The 27,494-nt window shown below is 46.1% G+C and overlaps 2 protein-coding genes across 3 annotated transcripts in view; one reads left to right on the top strand and one right to left on the bottom strand.

The window, feature by feature from the left end:
* LOC8038841 (tyrosine-protein kinase Btk29A) overlaps positions 1-16,831 on the bottom strand; it is a 29,724-nt gene extending 12,893 nt beyond the window's left edge. The window contains exons 1-10 of the mRNA XM_029984270.4: positions 16,658-16,831; positions 12,662-12,834; positions 11,846-11,935; positions 9,447-9,528; positions 7,328-7,483; positions 3,580-3,629; positions 3,177-3,254; positions 2,801-2,865; positions 2,286-2,345; positions 1,394-1,522 (exon numbers count right to left, since the gene is read on the bottom strand). Coding sequence (XP_029840130.2) covers positions 1,394-1,522; positions 2,286-2,345; positions 2,801-2,865; positions 3,177-3,254; positions 3,580-3,629; positions 7,328-7,483; positions 9,447-9,528; positions 11,846-11,935; positions 12,662-12,808 — 857 coding nt within the window. The 5' untranslated portion in view covers positions 12,809-12,834; positions 16,658-16,831. The remainder of the gene's footprint in view (positions 1-1,393; positions 1,523-2,285; positions 2,346-2,800; positions 2,866-3,176; positions 3,255-3,579; positions 3,630-7,327; positions 7,484-9,446; positions 9,529-11,845; positions 11,936-12,661; positions 12,835-16,657) is intronic.
* LOC115323826 (methionine adenosyltransferase 2 subunit beta) lies at positions 16,158-24,129 on the top strand. 2 transcript variants are annotated; one of them, XM_040223379.3, is made up of 6 exons: positions 16,158-16,236; positions 17,269-17,453; positions 19,262-19,376; positions 19,782-19,934; positions 22,785-22,978; positions 23,822-24,129. In XM_040223379.3, exons 2-6 carry the CDS (start codon positions 17,274-17,276, stop codon positions 24,068-24,070), a joined length of 891 nt encoding a protein of 296 aa, XP_040079313.1. In that variant the 5' UTR covers positions 16,158-16,236; positions 17,269-17,273; the 3' UTR covers positions 24,071-24,129. The 2 variants fall into 2 exon arrangements, with proteins under 2 accessions (XP_040079313.1, XP_029840132.3); XM_029984272.4 differs by lacking the exon at positions 16,158-16,236 and adding an exon at positions 16,872-17,046.
* The last annotated feature ends 3,365 nt before the right edge of the window (positions 24,130-27,494 follow it).

Raw genomic sequence — 27,494 nt, 5'->3', positions numbered from 1 at the left:
ATCATTCTTTCTTTTTTGACTTGAAACACTTTTGCCAATGTTATAAACAAGCAATTCTTGTAGGTCGTACATATGTTCGATCTCGCAAATGCCGCATAACCTTCGCTTTAGTGAAATTAACTTCAAAGGTCACCGCATTGATGGTACCAGCGGGCTGGCAAGTGTGCGAACAGGCCTTAAAAGACATAGGCAAAGGAACTATATACATTGTTTTTTAAACAGCCAGTATGGGAAGAAGTAATCAAATATTAAATTTACAGAAAAAAAAAAATTTTAGAGCTATATTTACGGCGCGAAACGAATTTGTAGTTGACACCTGCGGGAGCCACGACTAGTCATGTGGCAGACCTGTGCACCGCCATGCTGTGCCACCGCCGCCACATGCTCAGCGTCGCGCGCCGCCAGAAGAGAACACTCTGGCATGGCAGCCGCCGCCGTCAATTTCTGACTGGTGCGCAGGTCTATCATGTGTGCTTGCACTCTTTTGGGAGCTTCCTATGGGCTCTAATAGTTACTTACTAATCTTCGCTTTAAGTGCAACAAAAAAACGAAAATTAATAGGTAACTTTCAGAGCCCATAGGAAGCTCCCCAAAGAGCGCAAGCACCCTATGACTATAGCAGCCAGTCACGTGACTCTAGCAGCCCCTTTTCCACGGGCTCCTGCGGGCACCAACTACAAATTTGTTTCGCGCCGTAATTATAGCTCTAAAAAACAAAAACAAAATTTTGTTGTAAACTAATTTTATTAATATTAATTTTAATTTTAATAAAAAATTTTTTAATAAACATTTAATGAAATAATAAAATGAGAGCAGTTTACAATTCCCTGTAACGCCGGTAAGAGAGCAGCTCTTGAAGAGGAGGATGGAAGCGTACTGGGGGATAGGTGACTCCTTGAGGTCATGTGACCTCGGAGGGGGTCGTGTGACGTCAGGGGGTTCACGTGACCTCGGCGGAGGGGGGTCACGTGACCTTGGAAGGAGGGGGGGGGGGGGGGGTCACGCGACATCAGGGGGGTTACGTGGCCTCATGGTGGGTCACATGGCCTCAGGGGGTCACGTGACCTCGGGGGGGGGGGTGTCATTTGTAAGTTAATTTTTTAGGACTGTTTGAAAAAATAACTTTTCTCCTTTGCATAAGTCTTTTAAGAATAGCCGGTGTGCTCCATAGTCTGATGATATTACGTTTCATCAGACTACACAGTATGTATCGGGAGTACATATGTGCTACGTATCATCAGACTACGTAGTATGTATCAAAAGTAAGTATGTGCTATGTATCATCAGACTATGTAGTGCGTATCGGGAGTATGTGCTGCATATCATCAGACTACATCAGATCATGTTTATCATCAAACTATGCAGTTTGATAATAAACACAAGGGATTCATACCTGTTGGCCAGCAGAGACAAGGTGAAGAAACCTTGGGTGGAGGAGTTTCGGACCACGAAGGCTCCCTCCTTGGTCTCCTGGCGAAGCACCTGTTCGGCTCGCTGCCGGGACATGTCGCCCGCGTACCACCTGCAAAGCCAGCTCTCGTTAAGTGCAATGTTGCAGTGGGCGAAAAAGGTTGTGGCATCTCCACGAGCATACGTGCAATCTGGTTAAAAAGCAACCTTGCTAGATCAACTCAATTGGAGAACTAACGCTGCAAAATGCCCCCCCCCCTCTTCCACCCATGGAAACCACCTGTTGACTGAAGTGCCATCTAGAAACAGCCCTCCAAAACCGTATACTTTAGAGCAGTAGCGCCACCCTGACGCTGTGCTTCAAACCTTTTACATTCTATGAAGGACACTGTAAGCTCCCATAACAGCCGTCTCCCAAATCGCGGCACTTCAAAAGACAGGAGACGAGCCTTTCGGGGGGTGGGGTGGGGTGGGTTGGGTGGGTGGTGGGGGGGGCACTGATTTGACTAAGTTAATGTTGCTGTAAAGGTTACCCGTGGCTCCAAAACAAGCAGGCTTTGCTTCTGCAGCAAGAGCTGCCTCTCTTTAACACCTGCAATGCTGCAAGGGTGAAGAGTTGCATCACCAATTGCACAGCAAAATACTTTTAAGACCACATATTTCATAACGGTTAGGCCAGAGTTGTCTAAACCTTTGGCAAGAGACACTTCCGAGCAGAATGTCAGGAGTGTGCTAGAGAGCAACATTTCGCACGGACGAGTTAGTTTGGGTAATGCTGAGGAAGCATGTCGTGCCTGTCAAACCCGTGGCGTTACTGGAGAAACTACTATGTGCCTAGCTGAGCAACCGCTTACAACGTGACTTTGAGGACTCACTCGTGTTGCCAGAGGCCCGCTTTCTGCTCCACGTAGTTGCTCGGGATGAAGCCAACGGCCCTGCAAGGACACAGCATTCAGCAACCAAGCCCTGTAGTTCAAATGCGCACCAATTTCCAAACACACCGTATCATGCCCAGCATTCAACCGCGTTCCAACGAGCGCCCCATCTAATTTAAAACATTTGAAATAGTAAAGGCAAAGGGCCATGTCAAGCCCACCCCAACAAACTTCAGAGCTTGCCAAGTTAACTGAAAAGCTCTCCCAAGTCAGTTGCTTCTCCGAGAAGTCAGTGCAAAGCGGTGTTTTGAGGTGGCGGACAAAACAACTACTCTATAGTACAACTACCGACTACTAAACCTCGTGGCTGCAGCTAAGCAAAGAAGGGAGACTTACGCGCCACACTTTGCATGCTTCAGAGAAGAGGAAGGAGAGAGAAATTTGGAAAGGGTCAGAGGGAAAAGGGCACCAGACCACAAGCGCAAGCAGCAGCGAAGTACACAAGACGCACTTACCCGCTTCCATCCCTGACTTGCCACCAGTGCTCTCCGGAATCGTCCAAGACCACATACTCCCGACCCTGCAGGATATGCCACATGTTGTGCCCCACCAGACGAATCCCTAAACAATTTCAGATAGCACTCGCCCTTTATCGTGGAAAACATTTTGTCCGCAAACAAATTTTCGCTGAAATGTTTTTTGCAAACTTTGGTTGCCAGAACATGGACTATATGAATCCCATTAAAATTTCTAAAATGACTCAATATACAAAATATATTTCTGAAAAAAAAAAAAAAGTGAGGGTTTCAGATGTACAAATCTGTGTACGTAGCATTTGAAAGGGTCAATTGAGGACTGCTCAAATATTTTTGGGCACAAGTGCAAACTCACGGCTTCCAAGGACAGGTCTCCCTTCTCGATGGCTTGGAATGAGTAAAGCGCGGTCACCACTCGAGCAGGGGTGGTCACCTGCAATGCAACGTCAAGCAAAGAACACTGTCCTTAAAAGGCCAGGAAAGGTGAAGAATCATTATTTTTGGTAACTATTTCTTGTTCAACTTTAAGTCCCAGTATAGCTGTACATTATTTTATGCTCTTTACCGTGTTCAACTTTACCGTGTTCCAACAAAGTTTATAGTGTGTTAAAATCTGTAGCACTTGCTCAGCGCACGTCAAACTAATTTTAAATCGAAAAAAAAAAAAAAAATTACTGAGATTTGGGAGATCGTTTTTTTTCCATGCTTGGACCAGAATATGCACTAAGCAAAAATCATTCCCAAGGCAACAGACTTACTAATGGAACCTCCTTTGTCCTTGTGGGAACTGGCTCACACGAAATAGAACCTGGAAAAATATGAAAAATGCAGAGTTGAGAGCCTGGAAAGAAGAGAAGGTTCGAAACCTTTCCTCGGCTTTTCCTTCTCTGCATAACACAGAGTGAGAACCGCAAAGAAAATTACCACGCGGCACCAGGATACGCCACAATGTGAACCTAAGGAAGCGAAAATTCCTCCAGAAAACCGCCAACTCGCCTCGGAAATCGTTCCGACACCTCAGAGACGATCAGTGACGTTATGAGTTTGTCGAATTGGTATACAAGTTTTGTCTTTCTTCCTCTCCCTTGATTTTCTGGTGTCTAGCCAAAAAATCCGAGGATACCTAAGCACTTCTTATGAGCTGTGAATGCGAAAGCATGAATGTCCAAGTGAACGCTGCGGAGTGTACCACGGAAATTTGTGGCCGCCGACGATGTATTTAAACACCTGTATAACGAAGCGTGTGGGACCGCGATAATTCTTCGTTATACATGTCACTTCGTTATATCCGTCGCGCACTTTAATGAACCCAATAAAGCAGATAAGCAATGAAATAGCCCGTTGTACAGGCTATTTCGTAGTAGAAGCGTTCGTTGTAGAGGCGTTTGACTGTAGATGCTTGAGGCGGCACCATGTTCGTCGGTGCCCAGAGGAGCAGAATCGGCCGAGCGCATGCCACGGTGTTCCTTTTACCGGGGCGGGGGCCCGCAGCGCCATGGAGTGGCGTTCCTTGAAAATAGGGCGCGTGTCAGGCAAGGGGAGTGCCAGGCAAGGGAGCCAATAACGCTGGTTTGCTCCGTGGGACAAGCAGGTAATGCTTTCGCATTAAAAAGACGGCCGAAGTGCTAGAGGCCGAAAATCACTCTTGTAAGGTGTGTAACTTCTTGGAAATCACATTTCTTTATTCTAAAACGAAACTCATAGGTATGAATATAAAGCGTCAAAATAAAACGACAGGACAAAGAGGAGAGTAAACAAGACGAGGCACTTTTTTTACTCTCCTCTTCGTCCTGTCGTTTTATTTTGACGCTTCATATTCTGACCATGAACCAACTGGCCCAAATTTCCACTTTGCTCATAGGTACGGGCAGTCTTGCCGCCTCTATTAAAGGGAAAGCGAACTCTTAACAAAAGTTTTTCTTAAGATACGATACAATACAATGCCCTACAGAATCGCGGTGCCCGTTTTATATTTACTAACTATCATCGCACATCTAGTGTCTCAACTATGAAAACTAATTTATCACCTCCTGCTCTTTCATTACGCCGAAAAATATCTCGTTTGTGTCTTTTTTATAAAATTTATCATTCCAATACTTCGCTAAAAAACAAACTAATGTTAAATCCTGTTTTCATCTCGCCGCGCGTAGATCATCAATTTAAAGTCGGAATTCCTCATTGCATTACCTCAGCCTATTATAACTCTTTTATTCCAAGGACATCTTCAGAGTGGAATCGCCTTCCCGCACAATTAGTAAACATACCATCCTTTGACTTGTTTAAAAGTGTGTTGACTACTTACCTATGTTAATATTTCTCTTTGTTTGTTTGCCTTGTTTTATACATTTCTTAATTTGTTTGCACATTTTTTTTTTTTTTAACATTTTTCGTGCTTGGTTTTTATTGTTTGTATATTGTTTGTGTTCCAAATTTGTCTTGTACCACTCCCCTCTGTAATGCCCCAGGGCCTTGAGGGTACTTAAATAAATAAATAAATAAATAAATAAATAAATATGTTTAGTTTAGCTCAGGAAAGCAGCGCTGCCGCAGAAAGGCAAATCACCCATACTTTGAAGGCCTGCGGCACCGCTTCTAATGATGATGAAATGGTACAGTACAAATGAATTGTATGAATGATGACGATGATGATGGGTTGATGTAGAGTTAGGATAGGAAACACACGTCACAAAATCGGCTTTCTCAATACATTCTTTTCTTTTTCTTTTTAGCACAGTGTTTTTATTGCAAGATTTATTTAGAGCTTTGCGATGCCCTCCCATTTCGGGGTGACATGCCGAAAGAGTAGCATGTCTCGGAATCACTCTTCACTCAAAATCAGTCGTGCAACTTAAATATTGCGCTACGTTTTTTTTTTTTTGAAAGGGGGGAGAGAGTAGGAATCCGAGGTTGCACACTGGTTTTTAAAGGGATGCTGACATCCCCCAAGAAAGCTTGTTTTTTTTATTTTTTGCCATGTGATTCGTTATAGTGTAACAAGACTCCTCAGTTAATATTTTTCTTCAGTGTCACATACTTTTTAATTAAAGTAAAAAAAAGTGAAAGCCGTTTACAACTTCCTGTAACGCCGAATTGGAGCGCAGCTCTTGAGGAGGAGGAGTGGAGGGTATATTCCTCCTCCTCCCTCGTGATCATGCCTGCTAGTCCTCCTCCCCTCCTGCTCCCCCTCCCCCTCCTTTACCACCTCCTCGTCCTTCAAGCTCCTCCCCTCCCCTCGCCTCCTCGTCTCTCCTCCCACCCTCCTCCACCTTCGTACTGCTTTCCTCCTTGCCGCTCAAGCCGGACAATGAGGGGAGGAGGAGGAGAAGGAGGGGGAGGAGGAGAAGGGGGAGGAGGAGGAGGGGAGGAGGAGGGGGAGAAGGAGAGGGAGGAGGAGGAGAGGGAGGGGCGCGGTTACGCCGACGCCGACGGCGACGGCGACGCCGACGCCAACGGCGACGCCGACGCCAACGGCGACGCCGCTCAGGCTGGAAACGGGCCCCTAAGAGCTGCGCTCTAAAACGCAACTGCTCAAAACCTAAACTACACTGGGGAGGAAGAAGAAATGTAGAGGAGAAAAATGCAAAAAGTCACGTAACATAACCCGACCACATTTCTTTTTTCCTTTGTTTTTTTTCCTGCTGTGCAAAGCAGACAAAAAACACACACGTCGCCGTTGCACGAAAAAGCACAATAGTCAAGCACTTTGTGCTCAATGTTTGTGCGTTTTTCAAGCTCTCACTAATTAGTGGTCATAAGACGAGCAATGCCTTAGGCCAGGAGAAGGAGCGACGACTCAACGACGTCTTCGTGCAAATCAGCTGGGAGGCCGGGCGTGTTGTACGGAATAAATCCTAATTGTTTCAATCAGTAAAAAATTTCTTTCGAAGCAAGACAGATTCACCAGTACCCTCGAGCAATAGTTCTGAAGCACAGGCCCCATGCTTTTATTGCAAGATTTATTTAGAGTTTTGCGATGTCCTCATTTGCTGCCATCGCTTAGTTTGCTTCGTTGAGTTGTCCAGCTCGCGACTCCCACGATACGACACCATGTTGAGAATCGTGCAGAGAATACACAGAAGGCTTTTGATTCTCCGTGCAGCTTCTTTTTTTTTTTTTTAATCAACATATTTGCAGTTTTTTAAAAGCCACAAAAAATGGGAGCCATATTTTTTTTTGTTTTTAATACCGAGTCTGTGCTGTCGATGCCCCACGACTGATTATAGTTGATGTGTGTGCCTAAACCATAGAGAACGGTCACGTGACCACAAAGAAGAGAGTGAGTACGACTCAAAGTGGACAGTTCCCAACCGGCGGTATTCGGGCTGAAAGAAAACGAATTTCAATCCACAAATCGTGTTCCGAGTAGTTGGGCTCCCTCATATGCAACGTACAAATAAAAACCTCGGCGAGCATAAATACCCTGTCGAGTCCTTTTAAGACTGTCCCCCCCAGCGTTGCAGCATCACAAGGCGGGTGCCACACGTGCGCGGAGATGGCGGGTCTTACCACGTGGAAGGGAGGACTCCGAGCTGAGAGGGCTAGTGACCCAGGTGCTCCTACAGCCGGGGGCCAGGCGGGGACCCCTGCCGCAGCAGCCCCAGCGGCCCCCCGACCATGCCCCGGAGTGGAACTTGTCTGCCAACTGCTCGTTGTTTACGCACACTGCAACGGCCAGAAAAGGCAACGCGTCAATCCAAGGTTGTAAGGTTGGCAACTTGGAGCCGTGTCGTAAAGAGCCTTCTACGGGGCGTTTGTGTGTGCCTCGACTTTTTAAGGAAGCACGACCCCTAAACCCAAGAAGGATGCACTTGCTACTAAAAATCTGGACGTGCCGGTAAACAACGAGAACGGGGTGGAAAAGCGGAAAAACAGTAAGCAAGGCGGAGGAAAAGGAACAGACTGTGTCTCCCCTATCTCCAGGTTTACAGCGTTGTCCAATATGTACACCGGCTCGCCTGCACTTTTGAGCATTTCTCCGAGACCCACTTTTGTTTTGCAAAAAAAACCCGCCGATTGAGCTTTTCCTTAGCATATAAAACTTTAATAAAGCTGACCTTGGAATATGCTTTAATTGTTTGGAAACTGTTTAGACAATACAAAATTGATAAAACAAAAAAAGTTCAAAGATTGACAGTGAGGTTCATGTTAGCTAAGTCCTTTAAAAGTATGCTGGATGATCTCAATCTGCCACTCCTCTCTTGCCGGTGGAAAACTGCAAGATTAAAGTTTCTTTTTATGCTTAAAAAGAACTTGTTTAACATCAATCCTCTCAAGTTCTTATCCCCCCGCCAATCTAGAACACTTGGGAAAGGCCACGCCGTGCAACTTGTTGTAGAAAGGGTTAAGAATTGCACTTTCCTGTACTCATTCTTTCCCAGAACATTTCTGGACTGGAACAACCTCCCACAGAGCATTTGAATGTGATAGCATTGATGGTTTTATGAATATTTTGCTCAACCTGTCTACAGAGTCTTAACATCTTAGTATGCTGAACTGTTATTTCGATCATATCACTGAGTTAGTGCTGATGCCTTGTTTGTTAGATTATGGTATTATAATGTTTTATGTATGAGTTGATGTATTGTTTTTGTGGCAACTGTAGAAGCTTAGTTTTTTGTAATTAAACTCAACGGTAACATTTTCCTAAGCCATCTGCATATTGCTCTTTTTACCTTCTGTTGCTATTGCTGCACTGTAACTGTTATCAATTTTTATGTTTGATTGAAGAGTATATTTCATCATATGTTGGTATTTTGTAAGGTTTTGTTACAATCACCCCTGTAGCGACCCAATTCTGGGTCAACAGTATATTCATAAATAAAAAAAATTAAAAAAAGTGTGACAAGATGTCAAGCACTACACATTTCAGAAGTCATAAGCTGTCCGGGGCGCATATACATTGATATATAGATAAATTCATAGAACATAATTTTTATGGTAAAGGAAACTCCAAAAACATGATAACGTAGTGAATGCGCAGACAAGCTGGTGGATGTTAACCATTTTGTTTTTCGACTTCATTTTTCTTCTACTTTGAAACTTTCCTCTTTTCCTGCCTCAGTCTCGGGTTAAGAACAAAATGGTTCCAAAAACATGTTGGTTTCCTAATATTTAGCGCGTGTAGTCTCGCGGAGTGAATACAACCCGTGACTCCGGGAGGCCCAGAACTTTGTTACTCTGCGCCGATCTCCCGGTTACGGTCCTAATTCGTCTGGTTTCACCAACAAATTAAGTAACTCTACAGTCAAAAGTGAAATGGTCTTTTGTTTTTGCACAATATTTATGTATTCTGCACAAAAAAAAAAAAAATTACTTCTTTTTAGGGCATTTCGAAGGTCTTTCAACAAATTGCAAAATAGGGCCAGGAATGTAGATGCGTTTGTGGCACGTTCGCATTTCTGTCACCAAAGTCGTCGTACAGTCGAATCTCGTTAATTCATCCTCGAGGGGGACCGAAAATTTGTTTGGATAAAACAAAGTTCGAACTACCGGGAGTTTCCTCCCATGGGGACACATAGGATGGGACCTGCATGTTAGTTTGAATTATCCGTAAGTTTGAATTAACGAGATTCGACTGTAGTACTTTAACGAACGCTTGAATTAGTTATAAAATGATGAAACTCGCATTTCCTGAGGGCACCGATCCACTCCTCTCTCTGCACTTCGGAAGACGCCACTATATACATCAGCCGATCCTTGTAGCCGATCTGTGAGAGAAGCAAGCAGTTAGCAATCGACAATGGGCAAAATGAAATGTGCACACACAGATGACGACGACCCGAACTGTCCAATCGGAGCGACGAAGCGAAGCGTGTGTCACTGCTCTCCAGAAAAGGAGACCACTTCAGGGACATCTTGTCACGTGTCTCGCTCCAACACTCCGATTGGCTCACTGGAGCTGTAGCTTTCACCGTTTGCTAAGTTGTTTTGAAACGGAGTGTAATGCCTAATACAGCCAAAAACAAATCTCACAATAACTCTTTACTTTTGTTCTTGATTTATTCGTAGTTAGAGTGACTAGACGTCCCGTTTTAGAGGTTCACTTCTGCCGTCTCGTCGTATTTGCTGAGAAAAGCCTCAGGTCCCATTTTCGTGAGAATGTACCGTCACAGCTGAAATTTTATTTTAAAAAGACATACTATATACTAAGTTTCACCTTAAAAACACTGAAAAAAAAAAAAATCTTGAACAGCCTAAAAAAGTTGAAAAAACATTACAAAAAACTTTTTTAGTAAAAATAATATTAAAAAAAATATTTACGGCGCTACACTTGTTTTAGTCTACCGCTTTCAACACAGAGGTTCGGGCGAGCTGGTTGCTCATGATGTACAGGGGGAACAGCGCACCCGCAGAACAGTCATTCAAATCAACATACACACAAAAGAAAGAAACACTTACTCAGCGCTGAGTAAGTGTTTCTTTCTTTTGTGTGTATGTTGATTTGAATGACTGTTCTGCGGGTGCGCTGTTCCGCCTGTATACCGCTTTCAATTGCGCAAGCCATAAATAGGTACATAACATCACCACCACATCACTGCATGTTACATGGCATTCTCATCCTCCCCTTACCTTTCCTTCGTGTAGCGAAATCACTCGCCGGAGAGGCCAAGGGAGGAAAGGTAGCCAATGAGAACGCTGCCCTTGGCGTGCACATGTCATGACGTTACGTACCCATTTCTGGCACGCGCGTTTGAAAGAGGTAAACTAAAACAAGGTTAGCGCTGTAAATAATTTTACAAAAAAAAAAAAAAAAATCTTTCTTGCGGAAAATTTATTTTGTAATGTTCGTAATTTTTCCAAATAGTTTGAAAAAAAAAAAAAAATTTTTTCCCTTTTCAGTGTTTTAATAAGTCCGGACGCAGTCAATGCTACAAGCTGATGGGACCAATCAGACGGCATCAAAAGTGCACCATCATGGCATTTGTCACCGTTTCTGTATATGTTTCATCTTCGCTGAATCATTCATGTACAGGGATGGCCCAGCGACCTGAGTCCTGAGTCTGACGCTATTTGACTGGTCCCACCCACCTTGTAGCGCTGGCAGCACCCATACTTCAGGTGAAACAAAGTAAATCAAAACGTTAGCTATCGTAAAGCTCTTTCTGCGATTCCATCCGCAAACATTTTATGAATTCTTCATTGCATAGACATATGTACAAAAGAATTTTTCTACATTACCAAATCTGGCATGTTTTGGTTGCCAACATTTCTTTTCCATGCAGTCTTTGAAAGTGGGAAGGCACTATTGTTCTCGACGATATCCAGAAAATGCGCCTTTTTACGCTGAACTGATTCGTAACAATCCTTCTGCCCCATCCACCCCTGCCCCATGTCCCGTTTACAGCAGTGGAGATTATGGTCACCCTACTCATAGTGAAACTTTTCACTAAAATTTTAAACCTCACTGAATAACAGGCAAAACAACAGCAGGCACTGGCAGTTCAATCAACTCATCCTGAATGTTTCTGTTTTAGGCTTCAAATCCAGCCTCAACTGTTTTCCACTAAAGCAAATGATGCAAGGAACAATGATTGGCTCGATAGGGCAGTGGAAACCGGGTGACTGTGTTCAGCTATTGCAAGCCGACACTGATCAGCATAGTCACTATGCAAGATGATGAATGTCTTTTTTTACATTTCACTCACATAAAGCATTTCATATGTTTCTGGTTGGATGCAGTCCATTTGAGTGTATTCATAAGCCATATAGGGAATGCCAAGAGACAAAATGATGTATTGCAATGCAATAAAACATTTTTTTTTTTATGAAGTGGCTAGCATATTTGATCTAGGGTTTGAATCCTGGCACTGCCAAAAATTTTTTACTCTTGGCAACTTCGTAACATTCCTTCTGTTCTATCAGTTAAGGTTAATTCAATTGCATATTTTGACTCTCCCCTCTGTAAGGACCACAAAAGGTTATGAAAGTGACCCGTAACATCAACAAATGTATTTACACTATAGGATCAGAGCTATGCCACTTGCTCCATGACAGATCATAAACAATTTTACACTAACCACTCACCTGAAATGCCTTGTCCCTCTCGAGTGAGCCGTCCTCGATGTGTTCAACCAACCTAACAGTGCGCAGATCAAGACGACCCTTTTCTTTACCCTGCGGCGAAAACAAAAACCATTGCAAACCAAAACAACTTATTTCGTCAGAAACTATATACTTCCGAAATTATACAAAACTCTAACACGCAACGTTTATTCTCCAAATTCCAAGAAGTCAACGCACAGCGGAAACAAAAAGACTGCAAGCTGGACGAGGAAATTTGCTTTACAGGCAGTTAACATTGACAGTGAAGTACACAATGGGCAGTACGCAATGAGGCATTTCTAAGAGAAGTTAGTGTGAAATAGAACAGATCTGTGGACCACTAGAATGAGCTATATATGGTCGGCGCATGTTTTGTACTCATCTTACTATACCCCGGCAGCCCCCAAGTAGGCAGTGCGGCGGGAGCTACGTCTTCCCCGGACCAATCAACATCCTCTCTTTCATTACCTGACCCTGCCCTCTGCACACGGGTACAGACAAGAGCATCATCACACGGCAAAAAATAGACGTGCGACCGGTTCAAAGGGCAAGCAACTTCCACCACACTGTCAGCTAAGGGGTGAATGGTGTATAGCCCAAAATACCAACATCAAGCTAACGAGTTTGGAAAGTACTCCAGAGATGCAGATGGCTATAAATATAATTGTTGTACACTTGGCATAATGAAATTCAGAGAGTGTGATTTGGATGTCGGAAGCTGGTAGCAAGAAACAATCTCTCGTCTGCTAGCTAAGTAAGCCGATGTGAGGTGATGACACGACAGGAAAAAGAACTTGCATCCGAGTTGCCGTCGTGGTATCGCAGAGAAGCCTTGGTGAGCACAAACCACCGGGGCTTGTAGCTGACGGACTTGAGGCGGGTGGCACTCTGAGAACGCTTTAGCATGAGGGCCTCGAGCACAGACTTTTCGTCCGTCGCTGCCATCTTGTCATCCCAGCAGAAGAGACGGCCTGCAAGATTTTCAATGTGGTAGCGTTACCGATGCTGGGCACGACCAGGGGCAGATGCAGGAATTTCCTGAGGGGGGGGAGGGGGTCAGGTGTTGGTCAGCATACCATATGTTTATGAAACCCCTCCCCCTCTCCCTTGTTTCACGCCCTAAATTTTATATATGTGGAAGGGGGGGGGGGGAGGAGGACATCCAGGCCCCCCCCTCTAAATCCGCCCCTGGGCACAACGACAGCCTTGGAACGCCACTGTAATGTCCGAGCTATTCAACAAGTAGGGAAACCTTTGACGACACTTGGTCGTATTTGGAGATTTGGTCCCGCACGCACAGTCGAGACATTATAGGCCTGTTCACAGACACACCACCCTTGCTGATGGAACTCTGACTTCATACTATATTAGTAGAGCCCTGCATATCCGTGGATATCCGCCATAGACTGGCGGATACTAATAAAAATGAAGCAAATTTGGCGGATTGCGGATCGGATGCGGATGCCAGGGGCTGCGGATGCGGATATCTGCGGGTTCAGATGTACATTTTTGACGAGGCAGCCCATGAACACGTGCAATCGTTCAGTGTAGAGTGAATAAGTAAGTGATACTATGAAGTACATCATCGAATGTATTAGATAAAAGGTGTCAATCGATGAAAAAACTGTTATGTCAAGAAAAATTTGATTCTCACCAAGGATCGCTCTAGAACATTCTATCTCACCAAAAATGCTGTCCCCAGAAAAATTAAAGAATGCAGGAGTATCAGTCGTCCCGGGAAAGCCTGTTCTTGTTTGGCAGGGAAAGAGTGGAAAATGCTTTTGGGCCAAGAAAACCGAAAACGTACAAGCCACAAAAAAGTAGAAGAAGCCTGCAAGTGGCTTGTTTACCTACAAGTAGATCGAGGAGACTGATTCCGATCATCTAAAGTGGTGGAACTTGTGCCAGCATGAGTTTTCGCACCTCATTCTCGCAGCGCAGTTCGTGCATGCCGTCCCAGCATCAAGTGCACCAACGGAAGAGACTTTTTATTAGCAGGTATTAATTTAAGAGAGGTGAACCAGTCTGAATTTGTTCATGTTGACGATATTCTGTTTCTTCTACACAGCAACCTCGACAAGTGAAATGTTGCGTGTGTGTGTGTTTTCTTTTTCTCGACAGTTGGTAGTGAGTTGTTTTTAAGTATATGGTTCCGAGCATGCAGTTGAGGGTTCATGATTAAACTGAAAACAATAGGAGGTGTTGCCATTATTGAACACTGTGATATTTTTCCAGTCGTGTACTCGCCCCTTGCCACACATACGCAAGCACTTTGCTGCGGTGAGTGAGCGCCTTTCCTCTTCCACATTTTTATTGTTTGGCCTAAATACTATAACACAATGTTATTAGTCTGTCCTTTGTTAATTTTCATGTTCATAAAATATGTGTCTGCTTGATGTGAGTTTTACAATGCAAAAAGGAAAATAAATATAAAAATTTATTTCCTTTTGAGCGCATCTTCTGGGAAAAGTGTCAGTGTCACAGACTCGCAAGACGACCTCATAACTGCAATCATCTTTCCAGGAATGCAAAGTGTCTATGGAAAGGTGGCAGCTTATTATATAAATACGAAAAAACAAAATACAATAAAATGACTTTCATTGTATTCTGACACGAGTTTTTTTGTACAAAGCTAAGCTGACGGCTTATATGATACCGTCCAGATGCTCTTTTTAATTTTTATTCATGCTTGATTTTATGATTTAAAGTGAATGCGTGGATTGAGGTTCGGACGCAATTCCGAATTTTGCGGATGCGGTTCGGATGCGGATACAAAGTCTGCGGATGTGGGTCAGATACAATTATGCGGTTGAGATGCAGTTATGAAGTCTGTGGATGCAGATCGGATGTGAATGATTAAACTGTTACCCGTGCAGGGCTCTATATATTAGCAGTAGGGTGCTGATCAGCACTGCATCAGTGCTAAGTTACATTGAAATCAGCGCTGCACCAGAGCGGTTCATAGTCTTCCTTTATCGCTGCGATGTATATGCAAACTGGTCTTATATGAAAAGTGGCTGGCTCAAGTTAGTGGCAAGCTACTGATTGACCACTCTGTCATTATGAAGCAGTGGCTATGGAAAATGATATCTCCAATTTCTGAGAATGAGGCCTTTGAAACTCTGAAATGCGGAGCAAAAGTTTGTCTGCTTCTTGCACAGGGGTTGTGATGATGTCAGAATGCCAAGCTCTTATCGGCTGGTTGAAAAAAAAAAAAAAAATTGTGTGTAGACCTTAAGGCACCTAGCAGTGAGGTCTACCCACTATCGTTTCAATGAAAGCCAATCAGAGCTCTGCGTCGTTCTGACGTTACCGCAACTCCTTCACAAGAAGCAGACGACTTGCTCTCTGCATAGGCTGCGTTCATGGGCAAGAAGAAGAGCATGGAAAGACTAGAAGACAGTATCTTGAGTACAAGAAAATAAATACTCAGGATTAATGCTGAACAGCCACCAACGGTTTGACCATAAAACTTTCCAAAACCCCTGAGAAAGTCTAACAATCTTAACTTCCACTTTGTAGTGTTTTTGGGGCTGGAAGTTGACAAAAAATCGGAACGACACCTCAAGTGATCTCATGGCTCATACAATTGAAACTACAATAATGTGTTCAGCAGTGGTGTTTAGTTTTCAGCATAACTCAACATTTACAGGCCAATTTGAGAGCATGTGAGTTGGTCAACATTACAGAGGTACATAGAATTGGTGGCTTTTGCTGACTGCTATGACTGTGTCCATTGGCACTGCTCAAACAATATATATGTTTTGACAATTTTTATTTCAGGTTGCCAAAATTGTCCTTCACTGACAGATGATAAAAAACAAAAAAAAGAAACCCAGCGTATAAACTGCACGCTCACAGCTATTTCCTATCACTACACGAGAACAACAATGAAGCTCCCAATCGATGCACCAGAATTATAACGAAAAAAAAAAAAAGCTAGCAACGCATATTTGATTGCCTGTTCTCATTTAAATCCACGACATGCATCGCGCACAAGAGCGCTTCTAGTAGAACAACTTCGTGGCACTGAGCGATTAAGAAATTAGCATAATCACAAAAGAACAAAAAAGGCTCGCAATGTAGGAAAACGCCCCGCAGATCGTCCCTGTCCAAACTATCCTGCGAAAACACCCATGGGCGTCTTCTCGGTTTTTCTATGTACAACCCACCTCAACACCGTATTTACTTACTTTTTTTTTTGTCTCTTTTATTTTTTTTTTTTTTGCAAGTTACGTTTGCTGTCTGGCGATGCTACGACCGTCAAACCACGTGGGTCTGATAAACCCGATCACACATAAAAGCCGGGAAGCGGTAGTGGGGACATTCGACTCACAAAAGTGACAGGATCGTCTTCGAACCACGGAAAATCTGTAAGTCCTCAACTCCACGGAGTCAAGTTCCGTGTCTCTCGTAGCCACAAGGAAATAGTTTAGAAGTTAAGAAGAAAGAAAAAAAAGAGAGAAAAAACTAACAACGCGACGAACTATTCCTGACTTTCGTCCAAGAACCGACGGAAACGTCGGTGATGTCACGATGCCGCCGTGACGGTTCCAGCCAAACGTTATTAGCCTAGTTCTGGGACTGGCGCGTTATATTTACACACCTGCCCGCGCCTCGCAACAGTGCACAACAACAAACAAATGCGGTTCTCTAAACAAAGGGGGATCGAACTTCGAACCGTCGTCACTCGGCCACACCGTCCGCGAGCTTGTAGAAACTCGTTTGACCGTACGGAATGCACGCGGCGTTTGTGACGAGCGTGCATGCTTAGAACAGAGGGGTCGTACTCACAGCTGAGCGAGCCGCGGCCTATGTTGGAGACGCGGAGAAGTGTCGAGACCGTTGCACCGCTCGTCGCCCGTCTGACGCGCCCCGCGGGTTGCACTGATCATAATCTTGAGAGAATGTTTTGCGAGGAACGAACGACCTTAGTCCTCGGAGCCATCGGCTGGCAAAATCCTGTCTGGCTAGAGGCGAAATTTGACACAGCAGCCGCCCGCAAAGGATGGCGAGAGAAAGAGGGAGAAAGACGCATGGCCTCTTTTCCTCCTTTCATAAAACGGAAATTCCTCCAAATGTAACAGCCACGGGCGACTTCCTGTTCGCCCTGTTACGGTTTTTCCTCCGCGAGCGGCTGGAGCGGCCGCGTCAGCCTACAATGCACTCAGGTTTCGGTACAGGTGGGCTCTTCTGTCAGATTTGGCTGCGTAAAACGTACTAGTTCTTTTTTTGGAAAGCTTACCGAGTCGAATTTGTCTCTCGCTGAAAATAATAACGAGGGAGACGCTGCGTTTTTTGTCGATGACGTTGCGGTTCGAGGTCAACGCGTGAGAAAACCGGGAAGTTTGGACGGGACGAATCGTTAGAGAAGTGTGATTTGTCGACGTTTGGGTCTTTTGCAGGAAATATGAAGAGCGTTTTGATCACGGGGGCTTCGGGACTGCTCGGCCGATCGCTGGTCAGGGCTTTTGACGCGGCGGCGTCGTGGACCGTGGTCGGGCTGGCGCACAGCAGGGTGTCTGGTCAGCTTGTGAAGGCCGATTTGACCGACGTGCAGGACACCGCACGCATCGTCCAGAAATATAAGGTATTGTGCGAATTCTTATGATGCGCGGTGACCGAAAAATAGTCGGAGAAACCTTAAACGATTCATGCAATATTTGCTAAATTATCCAAGCATGCCGTGGGTGTAGTTACAATCGCTGCGCGTGCTAACGCGTCTGCAATAATAACTGTTCTAGTTTCTTTTTTATCTAAAAAAAAAAAAAAAAAGGCATTTTGCACGTGCGTTTGTCAACGCCTCATTTTGGTTATTTCATTCGAATTTCTAACACAGATAGGGCAAGCGCGTGTAGCTGTCGTTCCCAACATTCTCCTTGCTGCTTGGCTAATTTGGCAAAATGTCTAGGTCCCTGGTGTGCGAATCGAAAAAAAAATTAAAAAAAAAATATTGTTACAACTTAATTAAATACAAAATAGCGCGCAATTATTTACAGTTGGATCCGTGTGTGTTATAAATTACGCAAGAACGTGTTCTGTTTTCCTAGCGAACTACTAAAGCAAACCCGGTGTCGAACCACGAATAAACTTGTCGTTAGGTTTATTCGGGAAAATAGGTGACAACGAGGACTCCGTAATTAATTAACCTGCCTTTCAGAAATTGCAGGCAGGTGAAATTAAAACGAATATAAACCTAATTTACCACGTAATGAAATCCGTCGAACTGCCCACTGATTATGTATTAATTTCTTTATCGTGCCCTCCCCCCCCCCCCCCCCCCCCCCCCTTGCCCAAACCTCGTGCTAGTGATATGGTGAGAGATAGCTAGTGAGAAAATAGCAATCATTATTTTTATGAAAAAAAAAAAAAAGAAGAAAGAAACCTCGTTCTAGCATTTATTGGTCGTGTTTGTAAAGTTTACTAGAGCGTGGCCAACCAATTATTTTTGGAGCTATTTGAAACCAGGAGAAAATAAATAAGAAACCACGAATAAAGCAGCTAAATCGTATTTTGAAGATATCGAATTTAAATATTTCTTGCATTTTTTACTTTACGGGCAAGATATAATTTTTTTTCTTTTTTTTTTTTAATATTATTTACACAAGCAATATTGCCGCGTGCGTTGCGGCGTTGCCAACGTACGCGGGGTTCGAACCCCGCCCGGCCTGGTTGCTTCCTTTTATCGGTCAATGTTCTTCTGGCAAGCCAGCTCGTTCTTCACTGCCAGCGTGTGACCCAGTACAGAACGGTCCTGAACGTACCAACTGTAACGTGCTTCTCCGGAATTGTCAAGCTTCCGTCTTCGACGCAAGATTCGCCTCACTGAAAGTTTAGGTTCAGTTTCACATTTGTTTACACTTTTCCATTCGTTCCAATATACTAGCAGACAGCACACAGTGATTATTATATGGCACTGCTAGTTATCTGTTCGGGCGAGTTGGCTAGCTCCGTTGAGTGCGCTTCTTGCAGCGCGCCTGTGCACTGCGGCGAAGCGACACCCGCGGAGTAGAAGTTGTGATTGTCCACATATCACTTCGCTGCAATGTAGCCGCGTGCGAAAAAGAAAAAAAAGGGGGGGGGGGGGGTGGCATTTTTAGAACACACGCACACACACACACACACACACGCACACGCGCACACACACACACACACTGCACAGTTGATGCATTGGCCACTGCCAAGGAAAACCCCCTTGGCAGCAAATAAAACATCGACGTTTTTTCCGTATAATGCATACTTTTCGCAAAAACAATTTTCTCAGCGCGCGCGCAAAAGAAAAAAGTGTATATATATATATATATATATATATTTGACACCGTTAGCGACCAGTGGTGTCGACTTTTCCTTTCAGTGCTACGCATCTGCGGGTGTAATTGTTTTTCTTTTCGGCCACAGCCAAACGTGATCGTCCACTCAGCCGCCCAACGGTTCCCGGACAAGGTGGAGAACGACTACGCCGCTAGCTACGAGCTCAACGTGACGGCGTCCAAAAATCTAGCAACTTTGGCCGGTACGTCTGCAAATGGATGCGGATCATTACGGATTTTGAGGTCACGTGACCGGCTCCGTGGGGAGAAAGCTCCGGCGTTCCAACCGACTCCCGTTAACCTTTCCTGTCGCTTTTCCTTTTTTTTTTTTTTTTATTCTCGTTCAACGCGACTTTTATTTTTAGTAATAACTGCATGCCGCTTCTAAAGTATATGAATGCGATTCATCTCACTTACATTTCGAGCCTGTTCATCCTATTTCTGCGCGCAAAATCGGCCTTGAATCATCGAAGTTAGGACGAACTCACGGCAGTTATTTGCGCGGAACGTTAGAGATGGTTTTTGCTCTACACCACGGAGTGAACCGCCGGGAGATACACCGGCAAACAGAATGCAGGTACGCATTGATAACAAATCTCCCCTCCCAGACGCAGAAGGAGCTGCCTTCATTTTCATCAGCACCGACTACGTGTTCGACGGCCGGAGTCCCCCCTATCAAGAAGCAGACGAGCCCAACCCGCTGAACAAGTACGGCAAAACCAAGGCTGAAGCTGAGAAAGCTGTGCTCGCCGCAAAGCCAGGTTCGTTCAGCCATATTGACACGCTTCTGCTCGCGGGGGCGCACGAAACACTGTGCACTTGTTGGCGCACAGTGTATGCGGAGCGCTAATTCGTCTGCTTCTTTTGCAGGGGTGGTGGTGACGTCAGAACGTCGAGCTTTGATTGACGTCAGTCGGAGCCAATCAGAGCTCGACGTTCTGACGTCACCACCACCTTGCAAAAGAAGCAGACGAACTTGCTTTCTGCTTACATGCGCCACACGACTACACTGTGCGACGCCGAAGCACTCTAGCGTGAACAGGCGCGATCGCCGGTTTTCACAGCCACCGCCGTTGCTGGGGCGTTTTCGTTTATCGTTCCGATAACGACGGCGGGTACTCTGCGGAGTATCGTTATCGGAAGCGTCGGAACGCTCTACTACAACTCTTTGGGGGCGATGTTTTGCGGCGGATCCCCGGGTGTGTTTCCCGTGGGGTCGGCGTGGCTCGAAAATTTCTCAGCTACATTTAGCGGAAAACACTTCGCTAAAATTGGCGGCGAAATGTTTCAGCTAAACGTCGCGTGCCGTCGCGTGGCACTATGACGTGACGTCACGGCACGCGATACCACTACGTCTCGTGAAGCCGATGTCTTCTGATGTCATGATTAGTTTGATTGTGTGCAGTCTCAGTGCAGCAGAGTATGAAGTGCCTCGGTCGTAGCCGCAGTTCATTTGCGGGATACGGCAACGATGCAGTATATTTCTTCTGTTTTTTTCTTTTTTGTTTTTTGTTTTGAACTTTAAAGGTTATAATGATTGAATGCTAGTTTGGAGAAAGGCGATCGATTGAGCTCACTAATCGAAGTGGTAAAACGTAGGGTCTGCGTGTAGGCTTGAGAAATATACTGCGAAATATAGCGCCCATGTCGTTTTCGTCATAAAAGCGTTGCGCTGTGCACGTGCGCTTCCCACGCTAAAGTCGAGGTGCTCAAAGACTGTACCCGCCTCTCTAATTCTGGGCTGTGTTATCATGTGGCCTGATTACTGTTCTGTTTGCGCCAAGCTGTACCACGACGTTCACCCTGCTTCCTTCTGCTCGCAAACAAAAAAAAAAAAAAAAAAAAACGACCTGTGATAACAATAAAATAAGAACTGAAAAATTTGCAATGAACGTAATTCCTCCTCCTAGAACCGAACGCAGGAACCTGTTCACAGCTTAATTGCCGCGTCGTTACGGTGCACATATGCGGCTATTCAGAACTCTGAGATATCGACCTTTTGCTAGATCACTCAATCACCGAGGAGCGTGCTGTGGTTGTGGTTACTTGCGCTGCATGTGCCGGCGTTCGCGGCAGTTACCGTTCTAAATTAAAAGCTGAAAACAAATGGCGCCACTTCGCACGTGGGTTCGTCATCGCATCTTTGTTTTTATTTACTTCAAATATTTTATAGTGCCGATAAGGCGAGTGCCCGCGGTGTGTGCGTCTACGTTCCCAGCATTCTTGGTTCTCGGGCATACGTTGGGCAGAATCTCTACTGATTGGGACAATTCAACGAGTTTAGTGACTCGAGTAATGTCCCCGTATCCAATATTGAGATAGCACTCAGAACCCTATACATAGATAGGAAGCTCCGTTGAATCCGCTTCCTGCATCACACAGGTGCACCGTGGAGAAGCCGAACTCGTGAAGCGCACATTGGGCAAGACGCGCGAGGTTTGCTCAAGCTCGGCCGCTCGGTTGGTTCCGGATCCGCTATTAACAACCGACTCAAAGATTTTTTTTTTTTTTTTGCCAGGGAAGCGCAAGTTGTTAGAATGGCCACAGTGAGTAGTTTTGGGCCCGGTGGCGCTGACCAGCGGCCAACGTAGCCTGCGTCGAACGACCGGGAGCTGAGGCCCGGGCAACCCTCGCGTCTGTCCGCTAGGCCGCGTCTCCAGCGACGAACTCAGGAAATCCATCTGGATTCCTGTTTTTAGAGCGCAGCTCTTAGGGGCCCGTTTCCGGCTTGAGCGGCGTCGCCGTCGCCGTCGCCGTCGGCGTAACCGCGAGGTCACGTGACCCCTTCCGAGGTCACGTGACCCCCTGAAGTCACGTGACACCTAGAAGTCACGTGACCCCCTGAGGTCACGTGACCCCCTGAAGTCACGTGACACCATTGAGGTCACGTGACCCCCTAAAGTCACGTGACTTCTTGGGGTCACGTGACCTAAGGGGTCACGTGACACCCCTAGGTCACGTAACACCCCGAGGTCACGTGAGCCCCTGAGGTCACGTGACCCCTGAAGTCATGTGACCCCTTCAGCTCACGTGACCCCCGAGGTCACGTGAGCCCCTGAGGTCACGTGACCCCCTGAGGTCACGTGACCCCCTGAGGTCACGTGACCCCCAGAAGTCACGTGACCCCCTGAGGTCACGTGACCCCTGAAGTCACGTGACCCCCTTGAGGTCATGTAACCCCTTCAGGTCACGTGACCCCCAAAGGTCACGTGAGCCCCTGAGGTCACGTGACCCCCTTGAGGTCACTAGACCTCAAGGTGTCATTTATCCCTCAGTACGCTTTCATCTTCCTCCTCAAGAGCTGCGCTCTAATCCAGCGTTACAGGGAATTGTAAACGGCTTTCATTTTTTTATGCATCTTTTGGTGAAGCGGCAAGGCAGTAGCGACGTGGGCGGCCGTGGCCCCAACCACGCGCCCGCAAGGCCACGAAGTCCTCGGTAGACGATCTACGAAAAGTCCCTATTGGGGAGTTTTCGCTAGGAGATTCGGATACTCTGCTGTCAAGAGTCAAGACTAGTGCGCACATGCGCCGTCGCGACATCTTCATTGCGAAAAACGTAGCAGAGGCTTCGTCCTGATTTATGAAAAACGCAATGCTTTCTTCGTTCAGATGCCATCATCCTGCGGATACCTGTCCTCTACGGCGGCGAAGAATACGACGCCGAAAGCGCGGTGTCCGTCCTCTTGCAGCTGTTCAAAGACTCCACAAAGAAGACCAAGGTTTCCGACTACGAAATTCGCTACCCATCGCACACGCAGGACATCGCCTCCATTGTTGTGCAACTTTCGGAACGGCGACTCCTGGTAATCCGTGGGGTTTCTTCCTAATTAACCGCATTTCGTCTATGGTTAACTCTACATATCTCGTGTAAAAACAGTCGTTCACAACAGACGATAAGTTACTTTACCTGCAGCTCTCGCTGATGACCTCGTATGAAAAACTTTTATTGGCCTCGTGCGTCAGCCTTCGGCGTGAACTCGGCTCGGCTCGTATTCGAAAACGAGCGTTACGTCAGCGTTCGGCGAGGACTCGAATCAAATCACGTGCATCGTGTCTAATGGATGGATGGATGTTACCCTTTGTAACGGGCGGTGGCTTGCGCCACCCAGCCTAAGTCTAAAAAGAAAAAAACATATAATTTTTCCCGTCCTTCCGCTGACAACGTCTGGAGCAAGTGATTTGGACGCCACGCGGATGACACATGATTGACCCAGATCGCTTGCCCGCTTGTTCTGACAGCGAAACGAGCAGTTGAAGGCTGCTGCCTTTTCTCGAATCCTCTTTCACGCGGCGGCGCAGGACGTCAACGCAGAAAGAGAAGATTCGTTTAATGGCCAGCACGACCGAAGGCAACGAGCATGCGCTCCTTGCCTTCCGTTGTGCTTTGGCTGCGCGTGCACGTTCCAAGCCTCCGAGGAGCCGCAGTGTTAACGTAGGTAGAGCGCTCGCGCTTGGGCCGGACAGCTGCCAGTTAGCTTGTGCACTACTGCCAGTTAGCTTGTGCACGATGAAAACCATTCCAAGCAAATGTCGTTGCACGGCCCCTTTAAGTCTTGGGGTTTCAGTCTGTTAGGAAATGTATGTTATCCTCTCTTGCTCCGTGCAACTGCTGGGATCAGAGGCAGTGCTCACAGTGACTTTTGCAGGACAGCGGCGTGGCCGGCGTCTTCCACTGGTGCGGTCTGGAGCCCCTGACCAAGTTCCAGATGGTTCTGATCATGGCGGAGGTCCTGAACCTCGGACACGACCACCTGAGTCCAGACCGGGCTCCCAGCCAGGGGGCCCCCCGGCCGCACGACTCCCGCCTCGAGTGCGGCAGGCTGCGGGACCTGGGCATCGGACAGCACACCCGCTTTTCGGAAGGGGTCAAGTCATTTGCCAGGTTCCTACAGTGAAACTTTCGATTAAAGTGTGTGCGTTTTTGTGTGTTCCACTTAGCGGATCACGAGTAGTGCCTGCGAGTTTGTTTGTTTATTGACGATGCCCACCAACGGGCATCATACCTTTAATTCTTTTGATCATCGATACATCACAACAGAGGCCAAAAGAAACATTCAAAATTGTTTAACACTATATAGATAACATACTGAACAAAGTAAAAATTCACTTATTCTATAACAGTTCCGGCATCGCTGAGTTCTTAGAAATATTTAAATGCATGAACATGTTAATAGCAGATGGAGATTGGAGCGTTTACCAATTTAGAACAGTCCAACTGACCTTGAAGAACAAGAAATCCCACGAAAGCTCACGGTAGATTCCAGACGTGAGCATAACAGAGTTAGTATAAAAAAAAAAATAGTTTTGTTTCTTTCTTTAACAAAATACGTACACATTTAGTTGACAACTCGGAAAAGGAAAGGAAGCTGGGAGAGGAGGAAATGAACGCAACGCTAGCGAGGGGAGGAAAAACTCTCCCCTCACTAGCGTTGCATCCGCTTCCTCCTCTCCCACTTTCCTTCCTTTCACCCTCTTTTCTTAACCTGCAGCATACTATAGTTGTGTTCTTGTCACCGGACGATGTTCTGCTGGACTAAAGGCGCTAAATTTAATTCCCCGATTTCCTTGTGGGCGCCGCTCTGAACCTGCACCAAAATGGAGGAGCCCTCAAGAAAGCGGGATGGAGTGAAGATGGTCTGAACGCAGCTTATTGGGCAGCTCTGCTTACAGCGTTCGCACGCTAAACTATACGGTATACAAGCTGATAATGCGGTGGAAGCTACGTGCTCGTTGGATCAATCATACGCCCATCTTTCCTCACGTGATCACGGTCTCGCTAAGCCCCAGGTGCAGAGAACGGGGCAGGCGATAAAAGAGAGGAGGCTGCTTGGCCCGGCGAGCGCGTAACTCCAACCGCACTGTCAATTAAGGGCTGAAGTGAGTACAGCGTGGTGCCATGCGCGTTAAAGGGTTGCTGATCCAAACATTTTAGTGTCTGTAATAGGTGGCGCCACTATCTTTCTATGAGTCACCAGCCGCCGGTGTGCGCGAGCACACACAACGACATTGACGTCATCATATCCCACATTCACGCTTAATAAGCACGAATGGGGATATATGATGACATCAATTTCGTTGCGTGTGCTCGCGCACACTGGCGGCTGGTGACTCATAGAAAGATAGTGCGCCACTTATTACAGACACTGAAATGTTTGGATCAGCATCCCTTTAAAAGGGTAATGAAACGATTTTTCTACTTTCGCTAAATACTACTCAGAATCACTCCCTGACGTTAATAACCGAATGAACTCGCCTTAGTTTTACAGCAAAGTTGTATATAACTCGCAAAATCGTTTTTTTTGTGTGTGTGTTTGTTGACTGCAAACTTCCGCGCGTGCTTTATCACCGCTCGCGCACGCCTTATCATTTATCATGTGGTTTTGACACTTGTTTCAGTAAGAAAACCAGAAAGCAATAGTGAGAACCACGTGATAGATTATAAGGCGCGCGCGAACGATGATAAGCACGTAGCGCTCCCCGCATGCGTTTCTCGGTAAAGATCGCGGTTGCATAAGGTGCCGCGGCAACGGCAGCGTACGAAGTTTTTTTTTATATGTAGAAAGTTTTGGTGCAGTGTATTTACTTTTCTTTCGTCAATCATTTGGTAGAAATCCTTTTGCTGTTTACAAACACGAACTGCCGCTTGTGACCCAAGCGACGTCCAGTCGCAGCGTCTTTGCAAGCCTGTTGAGCTTGCTTATGTCACCAGTGCTAGAAAGCGTAAATGCTACACGGACAAGAAAGTTGGAGATTTAACGAGGGCCTGCAGCTGTACAATATTACATCTTGGAAGAGCCCCCCCCCCCCCCTCCCCCCCCCCCCCCCCCCAAGTTAGTTTACAAGAATACTCCAAACATTTTAACTTCGTTTTTTTCTTTTTTTTGTCGTTCGCCTTGAGAATTGGTGGTTAAAAGTTTTATCTACATTTCAAGTAGCGGTATTAAGGTGGCCCTTGTTTGTTATTTTTATAAACCGAAAGTTCTCTGGCACTTCAAAGACTGGAGCACCACCTGGTGTCGTTTGCCATAAAAAGGGTCTCTGGCGCAGTGGACAATCGTTGCAGGGAATACCACAGCTTTGCTGTCCGACCACTTTCACGGCGTAAATTGGAGACTTATTTTTTTTTTTCTAAGCTATGGCAGTCGGTAAATGAATTCGAGAAATAGCATCCTTCGTCCCCTCAACTCGGAGCTAGAAGAAGCGGCCACGTGGTGGCCTGGTGCCTATCCTATGCCGCCAACTAGAGCCACTGAATAAGCTACGTTTCAAAGTAACAGCACTTGCCCATATTTTGGCTTTATATCATGGTTGTCGGTTATCTGATGCTTCATCTGAAATCACAAGAAACGCTTTTCCGTCCTCCACAAATGTTTAAAGAGTTCGCGACAGAGCAAAGCAATATTACATGAGCTTCACCGAATCTAATGCAGAGGAAGTCGCACTTTGGAATCATGACGATCGGCAGATGTGTCTGCTTTGCACAAGCACCAAGATGGCGGAGATTAACGTTTCCTATACAGGAAACGTTAATCATACCCACTGATCATACCCATGCGCTGGGGTTGGCCAAGTAGAAAACGGGTGCTGGCTCCAGGCATTGTTAAGGCCGGTTCTCACATGCAGCGAAGCGCTGATGTAGCGCTCCTCACGTGCCGTCAGCTACTTATCGTCTGCCATGAGCAACCGTTTTTACGGTGCGATACAAAGCTGGTGAACGCTCCCATCAGCACGCGCTTAGCGCGAGGTAAGCGCTATGCTTGTAGCGCTCCGCTGCATGTGGGAACAGGCCTTTAGAGTTCGGCTATTCTCATCACCGCAGTGGTTGGATATGAGCCACTAACCTAGTGTCCGTCGAGGTATTGATTGTTTCGAGCCGAAGTCGAGCGCTCACGCAGTTCTCGTATCCCATCCATGAGCCGCGCTCGACTGTCCTCAGGCGGGCGGTTTCGATCCGACAATTACGTCATCAAGGTTTGCGAAGGCAAGACTGGAAGAAATAGTCCCCATTTATCCTCGGAATTTCACCGCGACCAAGAAGCCTCTGAATCAGTGGCGGCCTGTGCGAGTATACTTGGGCCAGACTAGGACCCACTGTAAAGCCATGAACATTCAAATCCGATGTCGTTTCATGATCGACCCCTTTAACTTTTGCATACGTGGTGATTTCGCGTCTTCGAGCATGAAAACGTTGTCTGCTAGTGCGGTACAGGGAACGCGGTTTCCGACTGGAGTGTTGATTGTGTCTGAAAAAAAAAAAAAAAATAGTGGTCCCTCGATTTCCGTTTGATGACGTCACAAAAGTGTCACACTGTCGCCGGC

The sequence above is a fragment of the Ixodes scapularis genome, unplaced genomic scaffold, assembly GCF_016920785.2.
Source record: "Ixodes scapularis isolate PalLabHiFi unplaced genomic scaffold, ASM1692078v2 PGA_scaffold13__105_contigs__length_92229423, whole genome shotgun sequence".
Classification (NCBI taxonomy): domain Eukaryota; kingdom Metazoa; phylum Arthropoda; class Arachnida; order Ixodida; family Ixodidae; genus Ixodes; species Ixodes scapularis.
This window is presented reverse-complemented; position numbering and strand designations above follow the sequence as displayed.